This window comes from Chelonoidis abingdonii, chromosome 10 (genome assembly GCF_003597395.2).
Source record: "Chelonoidis abingdonii isolate Lonesome George chromosome 10, CheloAbing_2.0, whole genome shotgun sequence".
Classification (NCBI taxonomy): domain Eukaryota; kingdom Metazoa; phylum Chordata; order Testudines; family Testudinidae; genus Chelonoidis; species Chelonoidis abingdonii.
This window is the reverse complement of record NC_133778.1, coordinates 43926321-43953807: the sequence shown is the minus strand read 5'-3', so window position 1 is coordinate 43953807 and position 27487 is coordinate 43926321. Positions and strand designations below refer to the sequence as shown.

The 27487-nt window shown below is 41.0% G+C and overlaps 1 protein-coding gene across 1 annotated transcript in view; it reads right to left on the bottom strand.

Moving 5' to 3' along the window:
• The window catches only part of LOC116819305 (sodium channel protein type 2 subunit alpha-like), a 151691-nt gene that overhangs the window by 29166 nt on the left and 95038 nt on the right, over positions 1-27487 (bottom strand). The window contains 4 exon segments of the mRNA XM_032770944.2: positions 8957-9079; positions 16615-16788; positions 17287-17441; positions 24853-24970. Coding sequence (XP_032626835.2) covers positions 8957-9079; positions 16615-16788; positions 17287-17441; positions 24853-24970 — 570 coding nt within the window.

Below are 27487 nucleotides of genomic sequence, written 5' to 3'. Positions count from 1 at the left end.
TCCTTCTTGCTGGCTATTCCGACAAAGGGGTAGGAGGGTGGATATTGGAATGGACATGAAGAACATATCTCGAAGAACAACAGTTATGAGAAGGTGAGTAACTGTTTTTTATTCTTCGCGTGCTTGTTCATGTTGATTCAAATCGGGTGACTCCCAAGCAAATTTAGAAGGTGGAGTCGGAGCTGTCCACTGACTGGAATACCGCTCTACCAAAGGCCACATCATCTCTGGACTGCCTAGTAATTGCATACTGTATGGCAAAAAAGTGTATATCAATGACCACGTTGCCTCCCTGCAGATTTCCTGGGTAGGGACTTGAGCCAGGAAAACTGTTGATGAAGCTTGGGCCCTTGTAGAGTGCGCTGTTATCGGTGGTGCTGGGATTCCTGCTGGATTGTAGCACTTGGTAATGCAGACTACAATTCATGGTGAAATGCGGTGTCAAAACAAGCTGACCCTTCATCTTGTCTGCTACTGTGACAAAGAGCAGTACCGACTTCGTGAACAATTTCACCCTTTTGATATAAAAGGCCAGTGCTCTGTGGATGTTGAGAGAGTGTGGAGCCTCTGCTCCCTGCTACTTGCATGAGGCTTGGGATAGAAAACTGGGAGGAAAATGTCCTGGTTGATGTTGAACTGTGATACCACCTTCAGGAGGAAGGCCAGATGGGGTTTGAGCTGAACCTTGTCCTTAAAAAACACAGAGTAGGGCGGCTTGAACATTAGAACGCACCGGGAACGCAACCTGGTAGGAGAACTAGAGCAGGGAGCATGTTGCTTGAGGCTCAAAGGGATGCCCCGTGAGCTTAGAAAGGACTAAGTTAAGGTCCCAAGCAGGAACTGGTTGATGGATGTGCAAGTAAAACCTGTCAAGGCCCTTCAGGAAGCAACTAACCAGGGGGTTAGTGAAAACCAAGTGGCTCTGTACCCCCAGGTGGAAAGCCGAGATGGCAGCCAGGTATACTCTTACAGAAGACAAGGGGAGACCTTCCTGCTTTAGGTGGAAAAGGTAATCCAAAATCTGGGGCACTAAGGTTAGTGCTGGGAGAAAATCATGTTAAGCTGACCAGATTGAAAATCTCTTCCACTTGACCAGGTACATGGCCCTAGTGGAGGGTCTCCTACTGCCCAAGAGAACCTGTCTGACTTGTTCTGAACAGAAGAGCTTGAACAGATTCAGCGATGGAGTCTCCAGGCTGTGAGATGCAGCGACTGCAAGTTCAGGTGCTGGAACTACCCGTGATCCTGTGTGAGAAGGTCCGGGAAGAGCAGCAGGGTAATTGGGGCTCCGACTGACATGTCTAGGAGAGATGTGTACCAATGCTGGAAGGGCCAGGCTGGTGCTATGAGAATGACCTGAGCCTGGTCTCTGCGGATCTTGAGCAGGACCTTGTGGATGAGCGGGATGGGTGGAAAGGCATATAGAAGTGGTCCCCCTCCAATGGAGGAGGAACACATCTGCTGTGGAGCCCAGACTGTGATTCTGGAAGGAGCTGAACTGCTGACACTTCCTGTGTGTCGCATGGCAAAGAGGTCGATCAGGGGACAGCCCCACCTCCGGAAGAGCGAAGATGCAGCCACTTGTGGCTATGAAAAGAGCTGCTAAGGCAGTCCACCAGCCAGGGCCGTCCTTAGGATTTATGGTGCCCTAGGCGGGATTATTAAGCTGGTGCCCCTGTGCCTGTCTTGCTCTTAGCAACACAAACATAAGCTTACTCTATTGGAAAACTTGCCACATGCATGTTATTAAAACCAGTTTAACTTAATTAAGCACACTGTAATGCTGATGGACTAGCAACTAATAGAGATAGCACGATAGAAAATTCTGATTTGACAGAAGATGGAAATAATATAATTTTTTTAATTTGTCAACCATTTGACTTGTGGAAATAGTAAGAGCTGAGAGCGTAATCCGAAACAAGGATTTGTTTTTAATTAAAAGCGATCTTTCTGGCGTTCGTATTGGACTGCAAAATCAGTGAATCAATGTCAATTTGTAGACAAAGACAAAGTGATGTCTCAGCATCTGCAAGAAATAAGTAAGACCAATAAGAGTGTTTCCTTATCCTTGAGAACGGAGATCATTTTTAAATGAGCTATAAGTTTTGGAGAAACTCTGTCTCATCCTGATGCACTGTTACAGGAATTGTCAGTAGAGATAACGAGTGGCAAAGTACACATTAAGGAGTATATGTCCAAACAAGGTTTGGCTGGATGGAGTAAACTGTACAACGCCATTTGATTTTGCATGTGGCACCATGATGACAAGGTACTGCAATTCCTTCATACAGATCAAAGTCCATTTAAATCAAAGCGATTGCCGTGCCTGTACGGGAGACTCTCTAACGCAGGGCTCCCCAACGCGGTGCCCTCGAGGGTGCAATGGCGCCCGTGGGGGCCTCTCAGTGCACCCCAAGTACTGGCCGGCAGATGAGCATCCCTGCTGAAATGCCACTGAAATCGCAGCATTTCAGCAGCAACGCCTCTGGATGCTGCGCTTGCTGCAACAAGCAGCGTCATCCAGAAGGCGTCGCCGCTGATGCCTACTGAAATTTGGTGCATTCGGCGGATGCTCGTCTTGAGCCACCCCAACGTCCTTCATTCTGGCGCCCGCCAACGAAGAAAATAGGTGGGACACTTCTCTAGGTTCTCACTTTGTCATAGTTGCGTCTGATTTAACCTATTGGTTGAATTTACCTGCTAACCCACCTACCAGCGAGTGAATGGAACCCCAGGCCGACAGCGCGGTTCTAGTTTGGCTACAGCCAACGGATCAGCCCGCCTGCTCAGGCTGCTGCAGCCTGGAGTCCTGGGGAGTCCCAGGCAGCATGCTGCTGAGTGGGGCCACGGGCCGGTGACCCCTCAGGTGGCAAGGGGGAGAAGCCGAACCACCACGAGCAGTGGCGGGCTGAGACCTCGCCAGGCCCACCGATGCATGCCACCAAAAATCAAGCTCAGGCGTTGACACACTTTGGCACATGTGGCCGTAGAGTTGCGACAGTCCCTGTCCCTCGATACATTAGTAAAGGAGATGAGCATATACAGTGTTGAGGCTCATTTAGCAGAAGCAGGCTAGAAGGAAAGTCAGTCACAACATTTTTTTTATCGGATGAGAAACAACGGCCTACTCCCTTCCCCATACCAATACTGTCACACAAATATTGGTCAACAACTTAATTTCTGTTTTTGGACTAATTATTGATTTTTTTAAAAAAATATTGAAATTGAATTCAGGATTGTTAGCAACATTTTGGCGAACAAATTGTTAAATGGCTAACAACAAGTACTGCTTCATCTTGGCTCAACCACCTGCCAGATCTGCTGGACCAACAGCTCAGTAGAGGAGGAAATGCCGTGGAAGAACGCAGGACTCTCACAAAATCACACTCTTGGGTGCAGAGTGGCACACAGCAAGCAGACACCAGAGTCACAACCCCAGTCATGCCATGAATGGCACTAACTTGCCAAAGCCCAAAAGACCAGTGAGTCCTGTTCGGTGTCACCACTGTCTTATGAGGGAAAATGCTACCGGAAGGCCCTGAGTGTGCGGATGGTCCCACTATGGGATGCTGTGTCCTCAAAAAGAACAACTGAGGAAAGTTGGGCAGTTTTTCTAAAGGGACACTATTAAGGGCGCGAGAAAGCAAAGCTGAATTCGATGGGTAGAAGAAAGAAGAAAATGTGGCAAAAGCCACCTTGCTTATACCACGAGTCTGTGCATGAACCTACAAAATAAAAAGGAGTCGAGATAAAAATGGAAACTAGGTCAGATTAACAAAGGATGAAGTATAGGGCAAACCAACAAAGGGGCAAGATTAGAAAGACAAGGCGACATAAATGAGCTTAAAACTAGCTATGGAATAAAGAAACAAGAAGATGTTTATCAATACAATTAGAAGCAAGAGGAAGACCAAGGTACAGGGTGAGGCCCAGTTGCTCATGTGAGGAGGAGAAATCAGTAACAGGAACTTGACAATGGCAGAGATAGCTTAATGATTCTTGTTTCGGTCTTACTGAGAAGTCTGAAAAGAATGTCAACATACTGAATGTATGGAAGGAGGATAGGTTTAGAAGAAAAATAAAAAAAGACCAAATTAAAAATCACTTAGAAAAAAGTTAGATGTCTGCAAGTCACCAGGCTAGATGAAATCACTCCTAGAATACTCAAGGAGTTTAATAGAGGAGGTATCTGAGCCTCTAGCTATTATCTTTGGAAAGTTAATGGGAGACGGAGAGATCCTCAGAAGACTGGAAAAGGGCAAATATAGTGCCCATTATCTAAAAAAAAAGGGAAAAAAACAACCCAGGAAACTACAGACCAGTTTACGTTTAGCTCTGTGGCCAGGGAAGATAATGGAAGCAAGTAATTAAAGAAATCATCTGCAAAGACTTGGAAGGTGGTAAGGTGATAGGGAATAACCACATAGGATTTGTAAAGAACAATCGTGTCAAACCAATCTGATAGCTTCTCTGATAGTAATAATGAGTCTAGTGGATAAGGGAGAAGCGGTGGATGTGGTATACCTAGACTTAGTAAGGCATTTGATAACGGTCTTGACATGAATATTCTTATCGATAAACTAGGCAAATACAATTTACATGGGCTACTGTAAGGTGGGGCATAAGTGGCCTGGAATAACTGTACTCAGAGAGTAGTTATTAATGGCTCGTCTCACATGTACTCTCTGGACCAAAGGTATCAACAAATGACCTAGCGTTGCATTGAGAGCACGTGTGATGTATAGAGAGGACCCTGACTTTCAGTATAAGTCGGCGTGCTTACATAACTGGGAGCTTCAGTCACAGAGCCTCTGTACATAGAGATGATAGCACATAGATGATGAGTCACTAGTACACGTGCAATGAAGGTATGGCTGTAAGTATATACCAGACTGAGGAGTCGGAAATAAATAGTGTGACTAGATGTAATATTGAGCAGCAACTGAGCTTCTGGCAGTCAACATGGTGCGATGAAAAGAAATTCAAAACCCACTCTTGCGACCATATTTGAGAGGCAGTAACACTGACCCTGAGGTAAAATAAAAACTTGCCACTTTGAACTTTATAACCGGATTGAAAGAGTACAGTGTCAATATAAGATACACTAAAGTCGTCAAAGTATCTGGCGTATCTGCGTGAGGGATAGGTAACATTATACTCAGCCTCATACATCTAATATTTATTTATGCATGTCAGAGAGAAGTACCTTTCTGCGAACCAAAGCCAGAGTAACTGGGCAGAGAAAGATCGAGAGGGGAGATAGTCGAGACACGAGAGACGTAGAATACTGACATATCGGGAGTGAGGAGATAAGTCCGGATCGCTATACAAAAAGCAACAGGTGATATCTGAGGATGCATCTATTGCGAAGCAGAGATCTCACCGTAGCGAACAAGACACTAGAAGAAATGAGCCTATATACGTCTTCGCTCTACTCACCAGCGAACTGAGTTCAGGGGCCACACTGCACATTCTTAGAAAAGATTGAGAGTTATACCAGAGTTTCTGCCGGAGAGCAAACTGTGCTCAATATGCATAGTTAAAAGATTAGTAGGAAGTAAAGAAAGAGTAAGGAGAGTGGTGGCCAGAGAAAGAGCATATTCTATATGTCCAAAAGATGATTAAAGAGCGTCGATGAACAACTTCAATGTAGAGGAGTCTTTGAAGAGATGTATTTGTTATTGGAAAAGAGAAGACAGAGGGGACATACACTTGATTTACTGGCTAACAAGGTGTATTCAGGTTTCTCTTTTCCAAAAGGGTTGTCACAGCGAGTAGGTAATGGGGAGACACAAAACTTGCCTTCACTTAATTAGCATCTAAGCTAGAAGAAAGAAGCAATGGCCTTAAACTGCAAGCAAGGGAGATTTAGGTGGACATTAGGAAAAGTTCCTAACTGTTAGGGTAGTTAAACACTGGAATAAATTGCCTAGGGAGGTTGTGGAATCTCCATCTCTGGAGATATTTAAGAGTAGGTTAGATAAATGTCTATCAGGGATGGTCTAGACAGTATTTGGTGCTGCCATGAGGGCAGGGGACTGGACTCGATGACCTCTCGAGGTCCCTTCCAGTCCTAGAGTCTATGAATCTATGAAAACTACCTACTCAGCCTTGATGCCCAAATCTTGGGCAGCCCAGCGAAGCAACTGCAGAATAACTCTGTTGTCCTCTAATGCAGGAGCTATGGACGTCCCTGCCAACACTTTTTCCATTGACGAGGAGGAAGAAGCCGTGTGCCAGCGGTGGGAAGCTCCCTGCCATCTGCCCCGGATGGGTCACATGACTCCTGGGGCAGCGCTGGAGGAGGTGGTGCTGCCGATGATGGTGCTGGGGCTGTAGGCATTGTAGCCAATGTTGGCATAGGTATCAGTCTCACAGGGGGGAGCTGCATCGGCATGCTCACAGGAGCCGCCGGGTCGGGGGGTCAGGTGCCAACATTAGCATCTGAGCCATAGGTGCCTGCACTGAGTTCGATGTTGACAACGGTGCAGGCGTGGGAGACGGGTGTGTCGCCGTCACGAAGGCCAGTGCCAAAGTCAGAGCTGAGTATGGTGCCGGAGGGAAAGACATTGGGACTCTAGGTACTGGGTGCGTATGCACAGTGGAAGGTGGCATGAAAGTGGTGGAGGCAACTGAAGATGTCGCTGAGCGTGGGCCTTGGGTTCCTTCATGACCCTGGTGATAAATCCAGGGGATCCAGAAGGACCACTAAGGTGGGTTCTGCCACTGCGGAGACTACACCTGATGCTACCTTCTGTCTCTGCCCAACCTCGCTCTACAGTTTCTGCTCCTACTCAAGTGATAGGAGTCAGGTTCTGACTCTGAGACCTCAGACACTGAAGACCCTGGAGGAACCGATCCTCTGTGCCTTGAACATCAAGAGCTCGGGGAACAGGAAGGCTTTCTGTTGGAGCGTGTAGGTGCCGATGGACAAGACGAAGGGAAGCACCTCGACATCATAGCCGGCTTTCCTTTAGAATGCACTGGAGAATGGGGCTCCATCTGCACTGAGGGTTCCTCCCTGGCAGGTAAGAATGGTGCCAACAGGTGGAGGAGATCGCTGGCAGCCTGGTATGCTTCTTGATTGAGATGGGGCTGGACTCGACTGCCTCACCTGGACAGGAGTTGACAGGGCCCCGGAGGGAGACTCCGGAGAGTGGCCCACCTGGAGTCACACTTCTTGAGGTTTAGCTGGAGGAGAATGGTCATCTGGCTTTTTCTTCTTTTGAGGCGCTGGTGAATGGGAGCAGTGCCTACTATCAGATGGGCCCTGTGAGGAGCCGTGGAGGTGCACAGCATCCCTGGAGGAGTCCTTCCTCGGCGCCAAAGTCGCCAACAGTGCTGGGGCACTCCGCATCGAGGACGCCACCGTAGGGGTCAGGTTTCTCAAGTCCGGTTCAGAATGGGGGCGCAAGGCTGCCTTCGTGAGGATCTTCAGCTGCTGTTCCAATTTTTTTAAGTGTTCTCAGGCAGAACTTGCAGCAGATCTTGCAACAATCTTTCTGATGGGTTTCCCTCAGGCACCTAAGACATGATGAGTGTGGATCACTCTTAGGCATGTGCTTGGCGCAAGCCACACAGTTCTTAAATCCTGGGGCCAAGGGATGCCATGGCGCCCGGGTCAGAGTGTGGGGGGGGAACCCTCAACTACTATACTATACTTAACTTTAACTGGAGTACTACTAACAACTAACCAACTATATATATGGAATAATGAAGAAACTTGCTGAGCCAGAGCCAAGGAAAGTTCCAGCCACCATCACTGGCGGTAAGAAGGAACTGAAGGGGTGGTGGGTTGGCAGGGCTATCAGGGCCGGCTCCCTCCGTGGCGTGCCACCGTGCTTGGGGCAGCGAAATGGCTAGAGCCGGCCCTGAGGGCTATATATTAGATGCCATGAGGGTCCAACTCCAGGGGGCGACCAGGCTGACCCGACAGATGCTGCTAAGGGAAAAATCTTCTGGCCATCATGCATGTGCACACATGCACACCTGATTGGAATCAACATGAACAAGCACTCGAAGAAGAACTCTTGTGACTGAGGCAGAGTGCTACATATGTTCATCTGTGTCACTACATAAATACATCCAAGCAGCAAAGAATGAAACAAGGTTTGTATCTCCCACAATGCTGGGTCACAAACATGTTGACAGTAGTTATTGCAGAAATCATAAAAGCACACTGAATATGTGTTTCACATAACATTAGATGGGGTGTCTTCATAGTACCTTACAAGAGAGAAAAACATCAACAGAAGAAAAATACTAGTCAAATCTATATTTTTCTGTGTGATACGGATATTGTGCAATAATTCAATTTCTGTAAAAAAGAGAACCAAATATATTATATGTAGGTGTGCATATTTGATAAATGGCTCTTACTGTAATCAGGATATTTGAGTTACTGTAATTAACTTTCTAATAAAGAAAAGGATCATTCTGTCCTTTATTCTCTATAAACTTCATCTGACAGCCAACAGAATAATGAAAATAGTTTTAAACACTTCTCGTCCTGTTTTTTTCTATACCTACATGAAGCCATTCTGCATACTGCATATAAAGTATGCAAAATATATAAAGATATATATATTTATAAAATACATAAAGCTATATAAAGATTCCACTATATAAAGATTACTTTAAAAATATGCTATGAGAAAAAATATAAATATAATCAATTTACTTTTAAACTTGTTACAGCTAAGTCTGCTGGGAACTGACAGCTAAAAAAACTTCTGAAGATTAATTAGAGATTAAGTAACTGAAACAAGCACAGCTAATGCATATAATTGCATATGTTTAGAAACAACACAATGAAACATAGTTCTGTAGAACGCAGGAACAGAGGTGCAATAAAGGTGAGTACAGCATTCCTTTTTTAAAAAAAGTCTTGTGCATGTTTGTATGAATAGTCACTTTTTATGAAATAAAGAGTTCAGGTTCTTTTATTTTATCTTACCCTCATTCCTTCAAATCGTGACAAGGCTCTCAAAGGTCTCAAAGCTCGTAGTGTTCGAAGTGATTTAATTGGGCCAAGTTCAGAGTAGCCCAAGGCATTAGCTGTTAAGCTTATCAAGGAAACCTACACAAAAAAAAACCAAAGAAAAATTATTTGTATGTATCTTTTATAGCCCTTTGAAGGATGCAATGGCTAAAGGTGGAGAAGTTCAGCCTGAATATTAGGAAAATGTTCCTAGATACCCTGTGCTTCTAACAGCAAGAGCAACTGGATAGCACAAAAACTGGAAAAGAAGAGACATCAAGTTGTTAGTGAATTTCTGAAGTTCTTAGTCTCTTGATCTATGATACTATCATTATATATGCATGAACAGGTTAGATATAGGAAGTACCTTTGCAAAATATAGGTTGTGGTCCGGACTAAAAAACACAAATAGTCTTTTTCTGACATTATTGCCATTGAGAAATCATAGTATGGATGAATCATAACATTCTTAGGAAAAATAGTAAAAGGTTGGAATGACTTTCTCCACAATTCTTACTAACTCAATATTTTGACTGTGACAGTGTTACTACCTTATTCAAAAATGTTTCATGAAGGGCATCATAGTGAAATCCTCGTGGCACAAAATTTCTCATACATAAAATTTGTCATGCTGATGAAATCCTGTTAGTGTAAGAAACCCTTTTGATTTATTTTGCTATAAATTTAGCTGAGGAGAAGCTACACCAAGTAGAAAGAACCTATTGAAAAGAAATACAGATAAATCTACAGTCTGTCAATGTGTTTATATTTTAACCAATTTGCCTTAAAATCTTACAAGACCCTTATTACTCTCAATCAGGGGCCTGAACTGGAATCAATGGGAATTTTGACATCAGCTTCACTGGGAAAAGGATTATGCTTAAAGTCCTTAGAAACTTATAGTAGTCACATTCTCCAGGGCCCGAACACCACAATGAAGAAAAAAAACAAAGTCTGTTGAGAATTCAGGATACTATTAATCAAGAGTTGATGTGTCAATATGTAACTCAGTAATTAGTTAGTGTGATCAATCTTGTGTTTTATTAAAGGCTTTATATTCAGTGTTGCATGAAGAAGCTTGTGCCAAAAAGTTATTTATTGAATTTGTAGCATCTTTCAAAAGTATCAAGGTGCACTAAAAAGTAATCAGTTGTAGACTACTCAGTTTGTGCAAGAAAAAGTGTTTCTCTTTCTCTGTGAAGGTCCCTCAGTTCCATAGAAGTCTTCCTGCTATAGCTTACCTCCCCTACCTATACAGAGGACTGTTCGAAGTAAGGCTGATTGGAATGATGATTCACAGATCTGAGTATTACTTAATTTATTCATATTAGGAAGTACTTTCCTCCTCCTAATTGCCAATACAACAAGAAAATTCTTGCACGATATATCTTCTGACAGGAGTGTCTCTTATTAAACCATGCTAAAACTTTGTTACAAATTATTCTGAATAGCTGGGGCAAGGAGCCCATGTTTGGTTTTGCAAAATCTTGATCAGACCACAACCAGAGGTGGTTTGGAACTGACTTGCATTTTTATCAGTGCCATCCAGGTTTGTAACGGATGAGGATTTGGATGAAAGGTTCTTGGTTGGTTCAACTCTTCATGAAACTCAGAAAACAAGCCACAGAAGTTATCAAGCACATATAATTTTCTCCCAAACGCAATGAGCTGTAATTTTATCAGAATTTGACATTAAATGAATATGAAAAGTATTAGAAAATCAGGAAACGTGAAGAATCTAAGATAACATGCATTTAATCAAAAGATTTTTCCACTTAGTTTTCATTAGTTGGATTGAGTATTTTTTCCATTAGTTCAGTAGGCAACATAATCCACGTGGAAGGTACTTAGTCTGAAATCACTTTGTTCCAGAAAATAATAAGCTTCTTTACTGGTGTAATGGGTAAGATTGTTAAGGAATTTACACTTAAGAATATTACTGTAGGAACTAAACCCTACTGCTGCATGTTCAGTAATAAAATAGACTATCATTATTTGTCATTACAAGGCAGATTAAAAATGATCTGTTTGCAGCCTAAATCCTTCATGAAGTATTTTACTATATTACTACAAAATTATTGTAATTGTGACAAAATGTGGCATACAGCCATTCGTTTTTGTTACTCTCTTTTCTGGGAAATAATAATCTACATTACAGCATAGATCTGCTGCAATTATTAATTCAGCTCTTCAAAGAAGAGCCACAAGAATGATTAAAGGATTAGAAAACATGCCTTTGATCGAGCTTCTTGAGTCTATCAGAGGAGATTAAGTGGTGATTTGATCAGCCTATGTAAATACATACATGGAGAACAGAAATTTGATAATATACAGCTCTTCAGTCTAGCAGGCAAAAGGTATGAAATGTGGTTACTTACCTTACAGTAACTGGAGTTCCTCAAGATGTGTAGTCCCTACGTACTCCACTCACCTGAGACTGGAAGATTTTTTGTTGGCTGTGTCTGTTAGTCCACATATACACCCTTTACATCTTTGTGCATCAAACTGAAGGTATAAGGGGTGGCGCAAACCAACTGCCTCTTCAGTTAACTTTCTAGTAGGAATAGTCCTAGGATAAGGCCCCGCAGTAGAAGGGAAGGAGGGTGGGTAGTGGAATACAGATAGTGACCACACACCTTGAAGACTTACAGTTACTATACAGGTAAGTAACTTTTCTTTCTTTGAGTGATAGCCCCAATGTGTATTCCACTCAAGGTGATTCATGAGCAGTATTCATCGAGGACAGGGGTGCAAGAAACCATGCTGTACCACAGATTAAAGGTCTGCTCTGTCAAAGGATGCATATATGTTTTGCAGAAGTGTGTACAGAGCCCCACCATTGCCACTCTACAGATGAGGGACATTTCTAAGTGAAGCCACTGATGGGATGGGGCTCTGGTCTAGTGAGTCCTCCCATCTTGTGTTGGGAAGGTTGCCACTAACTCGTAACCAAAGCAGGATGCAGCTGAAAGCCATTTGCTCAGTCTCTTTAAGTAAGCATCTTGTCTCATACATTTGCCAAAAGAGTCAAACAACTTAGGCAATTTCCTGAAGGGCTTTGTCCTCTGCAGATACAAAGCCAAGGCTCTACAGACATCCAGAGAGTGTAGTTACCTGTCCTCTCTGGTGGCATGTGGCTTTGGATAGAAGACAGGTAAGTGGATGACCTGGTTTTGATGAAATTCAGACGTTATTTTTGGGATGAATTTGGAGTGCAACCTCAGGGAACCTTTTCATTGTGGAAGACTGTCTAAGCTGCATCAGCCAGAAGGGCCCCCAACTCACCTATTCTTCTGGCTGAGGTAATTGCAACCAGGAATACAACCTTTATAGATAGGTGAGCAAAGGAACATATGAGTAAGGGCTCAAATGGACCCTTCATTAGTGATGACAGGACTAGGATAGGATCCAGTGGGCCACATTAGAACCAGTGTGAGGGATTACATCGGTAAGAGGGTGGGGTCCCCTTGCGGGAAGAACCACTGATTCTCAGCAGTGTGTTGTGCTCTGTTGGAGCGGGAACGTGCTCAAGAAGCTCTAGAATCTATATCGGGAATAACTTTCTGTCTTAGTACAGTCAGTAGTGTTGCCATCCAGGTCTCGAACTCACCTGAGGAATATAAATCCTCTGAATCAACAGGTGGTGTCGTCCCGCTGTCTTATTATGCCCCATCTTGTTGACTGTAGTGGTGTGTGGTGGATCTGCGTCCACCAGCCTTCCAGCCTCAGGAGTCAGGTATACTGTTTCTTGATGACCTAGCTGAATATGCTGACCCAGAGTCATCAATACTCTTGGAACCAGTCATTGCAGAGAGGTTCCCACTTAATTTCTTAAGCATTATATTTTATTTAATGTAAAATTATTTACCTAATACCTTTCCTTTCTAAAATTGGCATCTACACCAAACATTCCAGTGCATTCTTTTTATATTTGCAGAGATTAGGTGCAGTTCAAATGAAATCTGTTTGTCTTAGAGGACACACCAAGTTTGGATCCTACCAAAAAATGTAGAAACTTATATATTATTAAACAGACAGCTATTTATAGGAAAATTTCACAACAGAAGTCTAAAATGTTTTACACTACAATCACAAAAAAAGATTATACCTCCAAAGAGTTAAACTCTAGTGGTAAGTGTAGGGAAGATGTCAGACAATGAATGTGTATTGCCAAGTAAGAAAGTCTTCATTCTATCTCATGACATTTGCAGCAACAAGAAGTATCCAGCAGTAAAGAACAGCAGAAGAAAACATTCCATAGCCAAGAGTAAAATAAAAACATGTAAAAGCATGGGAACATTGGAGCTAGCAATGCTTTTCAAAAATTGAATAGCTAGCATTGTTATCAGATAGATGCCAGCCTTGTAGGATGGGAAGTAAACCTAGAAAACCAGATAAGTTAAGGGTCTTGGTTACCTACAAAAAGAAGTAGTATAACTGTTATGAAAATTCTGGTCCAGTTACAGCTGAAGAATCCATTATAACAAGACTCCTTTTGGTTCAACAGTGAGAAGTATAGTACTGCTGGTAAAGTTTATTTGGGAGCATATCAACTAGTGAGTGATTTTAGTGTTTACACTGGTAACTTTCTTATGTGCAGTTAAGTCTATGGTGGGACCTCAATGCATGAAACCCTCAGGTCCAGCTGAATGCATAGCTTTATTGTGCATTTGGAGTAGTGTAAAAGTAGCTCTTTCAAACTTAGAATGGGCCTGGGATGTGCAAGGGCATAGTCATGCTGATGTTTTGATGGAAGAAATTTCAGCTGAATTTTGCCTGGGACTTCTCCTGAAGTTTCTGTTCCAATATCTACTTCTTGTAGAGTCAGAATACCAGTGGAATATTTATGCTGGATACAGTACTAGAGGACTACCAGCTCCTGAGCTGTTCAGAAGCTTGGAGAGAATGCTTATGCTTCTTTGTATTTTCTGCAGCTATTTCTTCCAACTTTTCCTGAAGACTTTAGATCTTATCAACTATGGAGGAAAAAACAAAAAACAAAACACCCAACCCCCCACAAAAAAACAAACAAACAAACCGGTTCCATCTTAACTAAATTGATGCCTGGCAACTGAGTTGGCTGCAAGGTTCTTATAGCAGAACACTTAGGAATCAACAATTCAAGAAGTGGTGAGTGAAATATTTATGAGGCACTGTGATGATTTCCTCATATTTAAAGGGAACAATACAACTTTATGGTTATCATAAGAATATACAGAACGGCCATACTCGGTCAGATCAAAGGTCCATCTAGCCCAGTATCCTGCCCTCCGTGGCTTGCCTGCGGAGGATCCGCTGATCCCGCGGCTTTGGCAAACCTCCACAGACAAGCTGTGGAAGGCAGCCTGCTTGCCGTGCTTGGGGCGGCAAAATTCCTAGACCCGCCTCTGATCCTGTCTTCTGACAGTGCCCAATGCCAGGTGCTTCAGAGGGAATGAACAGAACAGGCAATCATTGAGTGATCCATCCCCTTTCATCCATTCCCAGCTTCTGGGAAACTGAGGCTAGGGACAATTAGAGCAGGTGGGATCCCTATCCAGACTGGCTAATAGAATTGATAGACCTATCCTCCAGGTCATACCATATTGTTGCTGTGTTGGGAAAAGCGCTTATAAGCCTCAGATTATCTCTAATGCATTTTGCCTACTGGGTTTCTGAGAAGCCATGTCTTTCACAAAGGAAGCCACTGCTTCATTAGTTTTTCAGAAATTAATTATATGACTCTGCGTTTTCTGACAATTGGCTCTCTTCCCTTTGTCTTGGTTTTCCTACTCTCAAAGATAACGTCTTAAAAAGCAAGGGTAGGGGCAGTCCATGTATCACCTTACTACCAAAGGATGTCTCTGGAAAGGTACTTTATCTTCGTGAGATGCAGGGTGCAGTTTTTTTTTTTAAATAGAGATATACTAATGCCAAAATCTGTGTTAGGGGTGGGGGAGGAGGTAGTATCTATTAAAAAGCAAGCCTTGATGGACAAATAGAAATGGAAAATTAAAGATCATGCGTTTCTGGAGATACAGTGTGTGGAATTCTACCATGGCACGGCAATCCTAGCAGCTGATCATGGATGAGTATAGCTGGGAAACCACTAGCTTTCCATTACTTATGAAATTATCCAATGTTTTAATTTAACATTTTAGTTTTAATCAGCAGTCCCCATTTGGATCCTATGTAGCTTTAGAGGAGAATATTTTCTTCAAACAACATTAGAAACAGGTTGTTTCCCTTATTTTGAGACCTCCTTCCTCTACTTTTATGTGGTTAAAGGCACTATCTTGTGGGCTTAAGTGTTACAGCATGCTCCTGACTGTCCAGAGATTGTGGTCATGGCACAAACTGATAGTTTCCTCTCCTAAAGAACAGTGCTTCGAAACAGGAAAGAGGGGAAGGAGTCACAGCATCTGTTTTAAATTTTTTATGAGCCACTGTTCCTGTCTCAGAAGGGCGAGATAATCTTATGCTTTTTTTTTTTTTTTTTTTGCGGTGGTGAGGGAGGGACTTTACCTAGATAGGTGGGCAAAGGAAACCCACAAGAGAAGGTTAGAGTTTCAATGCTCTAATGTTTTCTCAGCTGAGGAGAGGGAGAGATGAGTTAGAATTTGAAATGAGATAATTATTATGCAAAAATTAACAAAAATTAAAATTCTAAAACAAATAGGTTGAGAGAAGCTGAATAACTAACTTGCTTTGTCTATGGAAGCAAAGAACATAAACATAAAAAAGAGGGAGTTTTAAAGTACCTAAATGACTTTGCAGTGCAAATTCCAGTGATTAGTGCTCCTAAGTCATACAGGTGCTTATGAAGATACCAATCTATGTTTTTATCATAGCTAGGAGTGAAACAGTAATTCTATTACCCATAAAAATAATTACTTCTGTTTTAAAAATATAGTATTCAGACAGACAATATAGACAGAAGCCAAGCCAAAACTGAGACTGAGGAGAAAAGCCAAGCCAAAAGAAAGAAAGATTTAGTTCCCAATATAAGCTTTAGAACAGAGGTGGGCAACCTACGGACTGGCAGGGTAATCCGCTGGCAGGCCACCAGACAGTTTGTTTACCTTTGCATGGCTGCCTGCATCTCCCAGTGGCTGCAGTTTGCCGTTCCCAGCCAATGGGAGTTGTGGGAAGTGGCGGCTAGCATGTCCCTGTGGCCCGCGCCACTTTCCGCAGCTCCCACTGGCCGGGAATGGTGAACCGTGGCCACTGGGAGCTGCAGGCAGTCATGCAAATGTAAACAAATTGTCTGGCGGCCCGCCACCAGATTACCCTCCTGGCTCATGGGCCACTGGGTGCCCATCACTGCTTTAGAAGGTCAGAAGTGGCAGAAAAATGGTAAGGTTATATTTAAAGTTGTCTTGCCACCTCATCAAGCAGGAATGCTATAAAATCAACATGAGGATTACTGCTGAAAACAAATAGAAGATGCAGAATGAAATGGAACAAACAAATGCAGTTTTAATGAGTCATTAAATAACCACAAGGCATGAGGAAAATGTTCGTCAGTTGTGATTTTTTGGTCATTTTTAACCCAGAGTACTGTCCTCATTATACATATGACTAACAATGAGTTATGTAGGATGGCTAACTTACAGAAGAGTAAAAATAGGTTATTTATAAAATACAGTACATACATCAACAATCAGGAAGTCCAGCCAGCACCAGGCATTAGTGAAATAGGTTTGAAAACCATAGGCCACCCATTTTAGCACCATTTCCAGAATGAAGATGTAAGTGAAGATCTTATCAGCGTATTCTAGCACGATCTTGATAGTTTTACGCTTTTCAATATATATATCTTCAAAAGCCTGTGAACAAACAAATAGTATTCAAGTTCTTATTCATAAGGCTTTGCAAGTTACAGTTTAGGCTGCATGGGCTGAAGATGAAAAGGAAAAGGTAAATCACTTTCCAATTCAGGATGTTTTCTGAAGGTAGTATTTATCACTGATAACAAAATTTATTTTTGAGATTTAAGTGTTTGGTACATGGTGATGGGAGTGATCTACAGCAATACTCCAAAGGTTTTTAGAAAACTGTCTACTGTCATCCCAGACACAGACCCTGTGACCAAGTCAAATCTCAATTCAAGGCAGTATTAGACATTAATACTTGCAGCTCACAAATAAGTATGTGGCAAGAAGAAATGAGGCTCTATCGAACCACCCTCTCATTCCTCACTGCGCCCCCAGGATCCCATTCAACCCCCCTGTTCCCCATCCTCTGACCACCCCAACCCCTATCCACACCCCCGGCTCCTGGTGTTTTCTCTCAGAAATAATATCCCTGTTACAAGTTTCACTTACCAGAGCACCACTGCTGAGGAGAATCATGAAGACAATGAAGGTTTCAAACCAGTTGTGTTCTACTATCTTATAGCAGGTTTTTCGAAGATTCCACCAGATTTTTCCTCTCTTATTTTCTAGGCTGACTTGACAGAACTTGAATTTCCGTACACAGCCTAATAATCAGGGCAATAAATTATGACAAATCAATTTGTGATACTATTCCAAAATAGTAAATCAATGCTGACAAGTTAAATTTTGATACTAAGTTTCTGCTAACCTCCTGACTCTACCTCAAACTGGGAATCAGAGGCAATGATATAGTTGAGCTCACTTTCATTTACAACTTTCTTATAAAATGTGCATACAGAACCAGAAAACAAATTGCAGCTACCAGAAGGCAGGGACTAAGAACTAATCCTGTAGACATTTATACATGAGTAACTTCACGCATATGAAAATGTTCCACATATGTGTTTTTGTAGGATTGGTCCTTAAGAAAACATAACAGTATTTTTCATTAGAACAATGAAATTATGTACTAGGATATTGTAAAATGCTCACTGGTCTTGAGGGGTGGGGGGAGGGAGAATCAAGTTTCTGAACAGCCTAATATTAAAATAAGTTTCCTTTTGTGGAAATATTTTCTCTACTGAAAAATTAGAGGAGGAAATAAATTAGATATTTTAAAAATGCTGTTTTAATTATATCTATTAAGTTTAAGAACTAGATCCTACAAAAACTTACCAGTTGTAGTGCTTACTACTGTGACTAGTTCCATAAGCAGATTACTCAACAGCAGCAAACAGTGTAGTAAGTGTTCTGCACCATTTATCCCATAGAACCCAATTCTGCAAATATTTATTCACACAAGTAATCCCACTGGGTAGAGTGAAGTTATGTATGGCACAAGTCGCTGCAGGATTTGACTTTTAATTAACAACAAACTGTTTTATTTCAAAAATGATTTTACCTTGATAGTTTCCCTTTTAATTTCTGTGAACCTTTTTCTAAGAGGTTTACTTGAATGTTACAATTTGTTAATAAAAATTTTGTTGTACACATGCGCACGCACACACAAAATAATAGTCACATTTAATAATATGTTTTTCAGTGGGGGGAAAAAATAGAAGTTATACACACACGCTAATTATGGTTTCTTCACATCAGGAAATCTCAGCAAGCTGGATGATTAAAATATTCAGTTCCTGTCAGAAATATTTAACAAACTTCTGCATAATACACCTTGTTGCAGACATCAAAGTTAAATGCTGACTGGTGTGAAATATCAGTACCATAGATATCTTTTTTGGCATTGTTCTTTTTCTTTTTAAATCCTATTACTTTTGACACCAACTTTGAAACTTTTGATGCCCTTCCCCCTTGGTGATTTAAAGCTATATTTCTGCTCACTTTTTTGCTTATGCAAGTAGTCCCATTGGTTTTGTTCCTTTGTTGCTGTTTTTTCCTCCCAATTTGGAAAACACTATTATGTTTCCCTTTTTCTCTTACTGAAATAAAAATTAATAAGGCTGGGCTATTTTACTTGCCAGATTGTAAATCATCACCAATGGTGTCAGCCTAAATGTGCTCTGAGAACGGTATTCACTGATTTTATGCAGACACACCACTGAAACCACATTTTGGTGCACCGGCCTTTCCATATCTCCCAGTCATCAACATATTTGTTGCTCTTGTAAGATAATATTGTATCTTTTTGGAGGGAGAAAGGAGAAAGGGCATGAGTTCATACTTGCAAAATGTAACCACCAATAGAGTGAGGATGAAAAAAATAATTGAGATAGTAAAAGGCATTCCAGATTTCTAATCAAATGTAATACAATAGGAATCAGCTTCTGAATTTATATAGGAAGAGCATTTCTGAAAACTGGAAATCTGTTTATTACATGTTAGAAAATTATCATTCAGTGAATTTGAGAGAAACTCCTCTCCCTTTCGCACATTCCTCCATTCATTTGCATATAAGGAGAGGCCTGCTCTGACTCTCTCCTCTACACGTCATCAGGCAGTTAGGGTATCATTCCTTTTAGTTCAATAAAACATCTCTTACTTTCTTCTCCCTCTGATGGGGAGAGGAGGGTAGAGAAAGGTATCTGCAATGTTGACCAGATACAGTATTGCCAATCTCAAGTGTTCCAAAATCATGAGTCAGGCCTCAAACATAATGAGAGTGGATTAAATATCATGAGATTTAAAAAAATAATACATTTGGGGTTCATTTTGTGTCTTCTGGCTTCTGAGTCTTTTGGGCACACTCAAGCATTCTGCTGCATCTATAAGGGCTAGAAACTTTAAAAAAAAAAAAAAAAAGAGGAGATTTCCTGTTAATAACATAACTTAAGGAGCGGGGCAGGGCTTTAAGAAAAACATCGAATATCACAAGAACAGATAACACTGAAGGTATCACAACATTCATGCCAGAACAACCTTGAGGCAGAACTAAACAACAGATATTTATATATGAAAAGAAAACCTACACAGGCAAGCTAACCTGATATGAAACAGGTTTAAATTGATTTAAGAGTGTTTCCAGATACAAATTTCCACTGATTTAATGAAGTAGTTTGAAATGCAGTTGATACTGGCCACTGCCATACACAGGATATTGAACTAGAACCACCAGTCCAATCCTGCATGGCCATGTCTGTCATGGGTTTGGTGGGTTGTTTTTTTGTTGCTGTTGTTCAAACATACCACTTGTAGAGCTCTCAAAGTGATCTAAAGAACGTGTATTTTGAGATTTTGGAAATTTGTCTGCCAAGTATGCTACCCATACTGCAAGGCTTGCTACCACTGTGAGTACGCAAGGGTCTAAAGTGGAAACAGGGTTAACTTTCAGAACATTCTTTGTACTGACCTTGTTCCACAAAGCACAATTTGGATGCCATATGAGAATGACAACTATTGCATTGCATTGCATCAGGAGTGTGGTTCCATGACCTCAAAAAGTGATTCTGAGAAGCCCACTCAGGGGATGAAGCCAATGTACGGCGCTAGCACAGGGGTCGGCAACCTAAGGCACGTGAGCCAATTTTTGATGGCATGCAGGGCGGGCTAAGCTGCTCAGCCTACTGCTGCTCTGGGGTTTCCACCGACGGTTCCTTCCAGCTGCGGTCCCACCACCGGTCCCACAGTAGGGTGCTGGTACAAATACTTTAGTTCTGGAAGTAGCTTGCTAGATGTCCCGAGGAGCCTAAAAGGTTTCCTACCTGCTCCCCCAGGCTGGCAAGCACCCAAGTAAGTCTGCAGATGCAACCTATACTAATTTCCCTAATAAATATGATGAAAAACAAATATTCTGATTAGAACAAAAGTAAACTTTTCATGAAATATAGATTTGTAAGAACCATCTATGGTATTATTTCCCAGGAGGTGCTCCTGACGCAGTTGCAGAAAGGGTCTAGATGATAGGGCTGGTGTGGAGAGGAGGCCGTGAAGTGAGAGTGTTTGTGTGCGGAGTTGGATAGTGGGTCCAGCTTCCTTCTCTGAGCTTAGGGTCCCTGCATGGGGTCACAACACCTATGATTTTTGCCTACCCAGTTTGGACCCTGAATGGGTTGCAAAAGACGACCATACGCAGTTAGTGGGTTACCTTAATAAAAAGTTTAGGAACTACTGATCTGTATAGTCCACTTCCACCTGGGAAAGCTCTGCTTCATTATGAGGCTGGAAGGATTTAGTTGTGCAAATTTCATATGCTAGCAGAGCCCAAGAGCTTTCATGCCCACTTGGTCACTAGTGCTCTTCTCAGGGGTGGTTCCAGGCCCCAGCACACCAAGTCCGTGCTTGGGGTGGCTTTGCTGGTTGCCATGAGGGCAGCAGGCAGGCTGCCTTCGGTGGCTTGCCTGCGGAGGGTCCGCTGGTCCCGCGGCTTCGGCGGACCTGCCTGCGGAGGGTCCACCAAAGCTGCCAGTCTGCTGAAGCCGCGGGACCAGCGGACCCTCCGCAGGCAAGCCGCCGAAGGCAACCTGCCTGCCATGCTTGGGGCGGCAAAATGCCTAGGTTCGCTCCTGGCTCTTCCCATTCTTTTAAAGAGATTAGTCAAACAAAGTATCTTAAACCATTTTAATGACCCCAAAGGTAAAATCCTAGCTCTCCCTGGAGTGTCATTAGTTCCCATGATGATCTGTTACACAGAGATAAAGCCCTACCAAATGAACAGTCCTTTTTGATCAATTTCATGGTCATATGATTTTAAAAATCATAAATTTCATGATTTTAGATATTTAAATCTGAAATTTCATGGTGCAGTAATAGTATGGATCCTGGTCCTAAAAGGAGTTGTGTGTATGTGTGGTGGGGGTCACGAGGTTAGTCGGAGGGGGGGGTTTGCAGTATTGTTACCTTTACATCTGCACTGCTGCTGATGGCGGCGCTGCCTTCAGAGCTGGATGGCCAGAGAGAGGTGGCTGCTGGCCAGGAACCCAGCTCTGAAGGCAAAACCACTGCCTCTGGCCACCCAGCTCTGAAGGCAGCAAAGCAGTAAGGGTAGAAATACCACAACCTATACTACAATAACTGAAACCTTCCTGCAACTCCCTTTTGGGTGAGAACCCCCAGTGAGAGAAATGCTGGTCTCTCCCATGAAATATGTATAGTATAGAGTAAAAGCACACAAAAGACCAGATTTCACAATCCATGACCAGGGCTGCCCAGAGGATTCAAGGGGCCTGGGGCAGGGCCATGTCTTCGGTGGCAATTCAGCAGCAGGTACCTCTCAGAGGGAAGGGCCCGCTGCCAAATTGCCGCCTAAGAATGAAGTGGCGGTGGTAGAGCAGCCTAAGTGCCACTGATCGCGGCTCCCCCTCCTCCCCCAGCTTGCAGCACTTGTAGTCACCGGGCAGCGCTCCGAGGCTTTGGCAGCACTTCAGGGGCAGGTCCTTCACTTGCTCCGAGTCTTCCTCTGTACTGAAGGACCCGTCACTGAAGACCCGGGGCGAGTGAAGGGTCTACTGCCGAAGTGCAGCCAAAAACCCGGAGTGACTCGTGGGGCCCCGTGGGGCCCGGGGCTGGGGCAAATTGCCCCACTTGCCCCCCCTCGGGCGGCCCTGTCTGTGATGCATTTTTCATGGCTGTAAATTTGGTAGGGCCCTACACAGACTATACTGTATTTCATCAGCTCACATAAAAATACTACACACTCCCGCAACTTTTACTGAAATGACCAAGAGCATTGTCATAAACAGATAGCTAAGGGTTAATGTTTCTTTTACCTGTAAAGGGTTAACAAAGGGAACCAAACACCTGACCAGAGGACCAATCAGGAAACAAGATTTTTCAAATCTCAAGGGAGGAGTTTTTTGGGTGTGTGTCTTTGTTCTCGTCTGTTGCTCCCCTGGTCTCTGAGGATCACTCTATCTCAGGCTTTCTAATGCTTCTGTTTCAAGTTGTAAAGTACAAAGGTAGAAAAGACACATAGGCTTATATTGGTTCTTTTTTTGTATTTACATGTTGTGGTTTGCTGGAATGTTTTAATGATTTCTTTTGGATAAGGCTGTATTCATTTTTCCTCTTAAGCCAATAACCTGTATACTTGTCACATTGATTGACAGAGGCCATTTTATGTCTTTTTCTTTCTTTTTATATAAAGCTTTCTTTTTAAAACTTGTTGGAATTTTTTTTCTAGTTGGGGCTCAAAGGAGATGAGTCTGCAGCTCATCAGGCAATTGGTGGGAGGAATTGACAGGGTGATCTTCAGGGTCATGCCAGGAGGAATAACGAGGAGACAAGGGGAGGGGTTGTTTTCCTTGGTTGTGGAGACTCAGAGCTCTGAGTCCCTTGGTGTCCCCCAGGGAAGGTTTTGGGGAGACCAGAGTGAGCCAGGCACTGGAATTCCTGGCTGGTGGCAGCGCTATCAGATCTAAGCTGGTAATTAAGCTTGGAGGTTTCATGTAGGCACCCACATTTTGGACGCTAAGGTTCAGAATTGGGACTTATGCTTATGATAAGCATATACTTTATAGCTCCAATAATCTCATCTTGAGTTATTCAAAATGCCTAGTTAACTAAAAGTTGGTCACATCCTTGACAGCAATGCACATCAGGCATTTAGATAAAATGTGTTTGTAATAAAATGTGAAATACTCAAAAATTTAGTGGCTTTTTGCATTTCATTAATAATTTGAAAATGGTCCTGAGTTGCAAAAATATTTATGTTTGTAATTTTTTCTTCTTGAAAATGGGTTCATTTTCACATGAAAGTGAGAACATTTTGAAGTCACAAGGGACCTAATCAGAGCCAAATGTGGATTTGAAGTTCTAATTTAAAAGCTTCAAAGCTGTTATGAAACATTTGAATTTTGTAAAAAAAATAGAAGTGCAAAAATTGTCCAAAGTGAAATAGTGAAAACTTACATCGAACTTTCAAACTTTTTGGAAAACTAGGACGAGGCTGTATGGATTTTGCCCTTTGGGTTTGTAAAAATGAGGATAATGATAGTAACCTTTATAAAGTCCTTTGAGCTCTAATAATAAAAGTTCTATATAAGAACTCCATATTTTTATTATTAGATTTTGCACATTGTTAAGCAGTGTGTACGTTTATGGTGCTATACAAATGAAATTCCAAAATATCACCTTTTGACATATCAAAATTTCTGAATGTTCAGATTTTCCTAATTCGGCCCTTTAAAGTTTATGGACTGATCTTCCTTTGCCTCAATCACTCCCCGCTCTCTGATATTTTAAATCTACATTTTCTGCTAAAACTAGTTTTTTATAAAATGGGCATAATTTAGAAAACTGTAATTAGCATGTCATAAAAGAATAACCAGTACCATTTTAAACATTTCCTTTTGTTTTATTTTTGAAATGTTATTAATGGATTGAGAGGACCGGGCAGGACTTTCAACAAGTTTCATATTGACCCAAATTGAATGAAAATATGTCTAAAGAGTGCTAAAAAAGTTTTTAGTCATAAATTAAAGATTAAAATGTAGTACCAAAATATACTAATCAGAAATGAAAAAGATGGTAAAATATTGTAAGATAACATACAAAATTATTATGCATTATGAGATTTCATTAGGGCCCAATCCTGAAAAAGGATATACCCACGCAGAGTTCCAATAGAGTAAATGGGACTCAGTGCAGGAGATGAGTGTGTGGGAAGGCTTCTTTGCAGGAAAGCAGGCTGAGAGGCTTAATCCTGCAGTTTTTACTCATGAGAGTACTCCAGTTGACATCAAAGGCACTACTTACGTGATTGAGAGTTTGCAGGATTGGATCTCTTATTCATTACACAATTTAAAGTCTTAGGCCTTGATCCTGGAAAGACTGTGCATATGCTTAACTTTGTATACCAGGAACACTCCCATTGAGTTCAATGTGACTGTTAACAATGGGTAAATTTAAGTATATTTATAAGTTATTGTAGGGTCGGGGCCTTAGGTTGCTTATACTTTTAGAATATCCTTTTACCAGCAGACAGCCCACCACAGAACCGTCTTTATTTTGAGGTTCAGGTCTATAACCCCTTGTCATCTAGCCTAAAGTTAAGCCTGGACTATATAACTATAGTAGTCTGAACTAATGGAAATTGATACACCAAAATGTTTCTTTCCATACCTGCTGCAAAACAAGCCTTTGGTTCTGGTGCGTCTCCTGATTCAAAATCTGCTTTTTCTTCTCCAAGGTAATTTATATCAATTGTACTACCTTCAGATGAGCTGTAAATATTTAATTTCTGCAAATGAAAGCCCAGAACATAGATTTTATATTTATCAGTATATTTATTTTGAATTGTAATTAATATTAAGCATGCAACACTATGTACAAGGAATAACAAACATTGGTATATGTGGCCAAAGATACATCCCCCTCCCCCGAACACAGGCAGCACTCCACAAGTGTACAAATGATGCATCTTTATATCTGTAAACCATAGGGCATGCTATTTTAGTTATCACACAGAATTACAAAATGTTTGGAGTAAAAATAGTAAGGAATTTTTTTTTTAACCAAACTCGGGATTTTTACTGAGTGGCCCTTCTGATATGAAGTCCATTTGAGATTGATCATTTGTTATTGTTTTCTTACTATATTTTTCTCCTATTACATTTTGTATCAGTACAAATTACACTGTGCGCTTCAGGATCATTTAGGAACCAAAAGATGATAGCAGCTTTCATCATGCCAGCCCCTTCAACCATAACACTGAAGATCCTGATGGTAGACTCTTTCAGGTTGCCAACCATCAGGATAAAATTGTTCTCCAGAAAAATCTGGAATTTTAAAAAAGTTTTTGTTGTTGTTGTTTTGGTTTTTTTTCTGGCAGGAGCCATTTTAAAAAAAGTTTTTATAACATAAAAGGAAAAAACTAAATATATAATTTTTTACTCTAGGTTTTCTGCTATTTCTTGAACATCAGGCTGAGTCAGCTAAATAGTTCTGATTTAAGTGACAAAAGATTTATAAATGGATTAGAATTACCACTGAGCTCTCTATTTTATAGAAGATACTATGTCAATTTGCCTTAATACTGTAAATGAGGTCTGAAAATTAGAAACAGCACAATTTCCCCCAGTGGAAACACTTTATATTGGGCATGCACACATGTAATTTGGCCACTAAGAAACAACGCAGAAAACTGAAATTAAGCTTCAATAATATTAAAAAAGTGTTTTAATTATTTAAATTATTCTCCCACTCTGACTATAATACAGATTATATTGTGAATGGAACATCTGTTTTTTCCAGCACTATGACCAAACCAAAAGAAGCCATACAGAAAGATTTGCACAAATAGAAAAATATAAATTGACAATTCTTAATTTAAAATTTTTTCATAACCTGCAATCATTGACACGTAAACATATATTACACTTTTTCAACAATACCTTTCAGATTTCTGAAATTTCAGAAAAGAAAAAAAAAGCATGTTATTTAATTTCAATAGCCATTATTTTACATTCTGTGTTACTAATGCATGTGTGTTTTCCTGTGCATTTTGAAACTACTTGTTACTCTGGTGCTCATACATGCCCTGTCAACATACAGATATATATGTATCAATATATTTCTTATATAGATATATAAAAATAAATATATATATATTTAGAACAACGAACACAATTACAGTAGTACTAAATGAAACTGTAATATAAAGAAATGTCTGAATTTGGTGTTCCTCATTATTGCGAGATAAATTGTCCAAACTAATCAAAGTCTGCGTCCTGATAATTTAAAAAAAGCATGCAGATGTACTCTATAGTTAACCTGAGACAAGTCTGAGTACCAAACTAAATCAAAGTAGTTTTCATCACATCATTCTCTGGCTTATTACAATCTTATTACCATGTAGTATATGACATCAGTAATGGCTGCACTGATACATAGCTAAATGTATGTAGGGAATGATGTAAGCACGTGTAGTACAACAAAAAGTCAATTGTATGGAACTAATATTAATGAATGTATGTGGACTTGTATCATTAAGAGAATCTTTCTATACCTCTTCTGCCAACAGAAGAGTTAGAGGCATCATTCCTATTAAAGGCGATTTTTAAAAAATCGCACGTGTGAAAGCAGAAGTAGCAAGCAAATTATATTTACATATTAATTCAAACAAACTACGGTGACAGTATAATCTCCAGGTATTGAAGGATAGTTATGTTTTTAACAGATGCAATTAAGTTACAATATTAGACTATTTAATAGTCAACATCTGGATTCACATAAAAGTGTGAGTTGCTCAGAGAGTAGAATGTTATTTTAATTCTGTGTCTAGGGTATGTTCAGTAGAATCTTGATTTTATGAAGACATAAGGGATACCCCAAACCTATGAAAATATATTGTTTTTCTATAGCTGAGAAAAGTAACTTCGCTGTATTTATGAGAAAAGATATAAAGAACTTAACAATATGGTGTAAGGCAAGCTACTGTGATAACTTTTAACAACATAACTGAACCAGTTATCTCCTAATTTACTATTTATATACAATCTGAGTATCTGGAATATTGCCTATAAGCTATTAATATTTATATATAATGTGGTATAAGTGCCTATTTCAAATTTTTGTAAGAAAAAATTGCAAGCAAGCAGCATCACCATAAACTTTTTGCCCACAACATTTCTGAAACTGAAGAAAACACTGTTTCTTATACTGCAGTATTACATTAAGCTTTTGCTTTCATCATTCCATCATGGATAGCATTTATATAGCAAAATGCTGCAGCAATGAAAGGGAAAACTAAAATTAT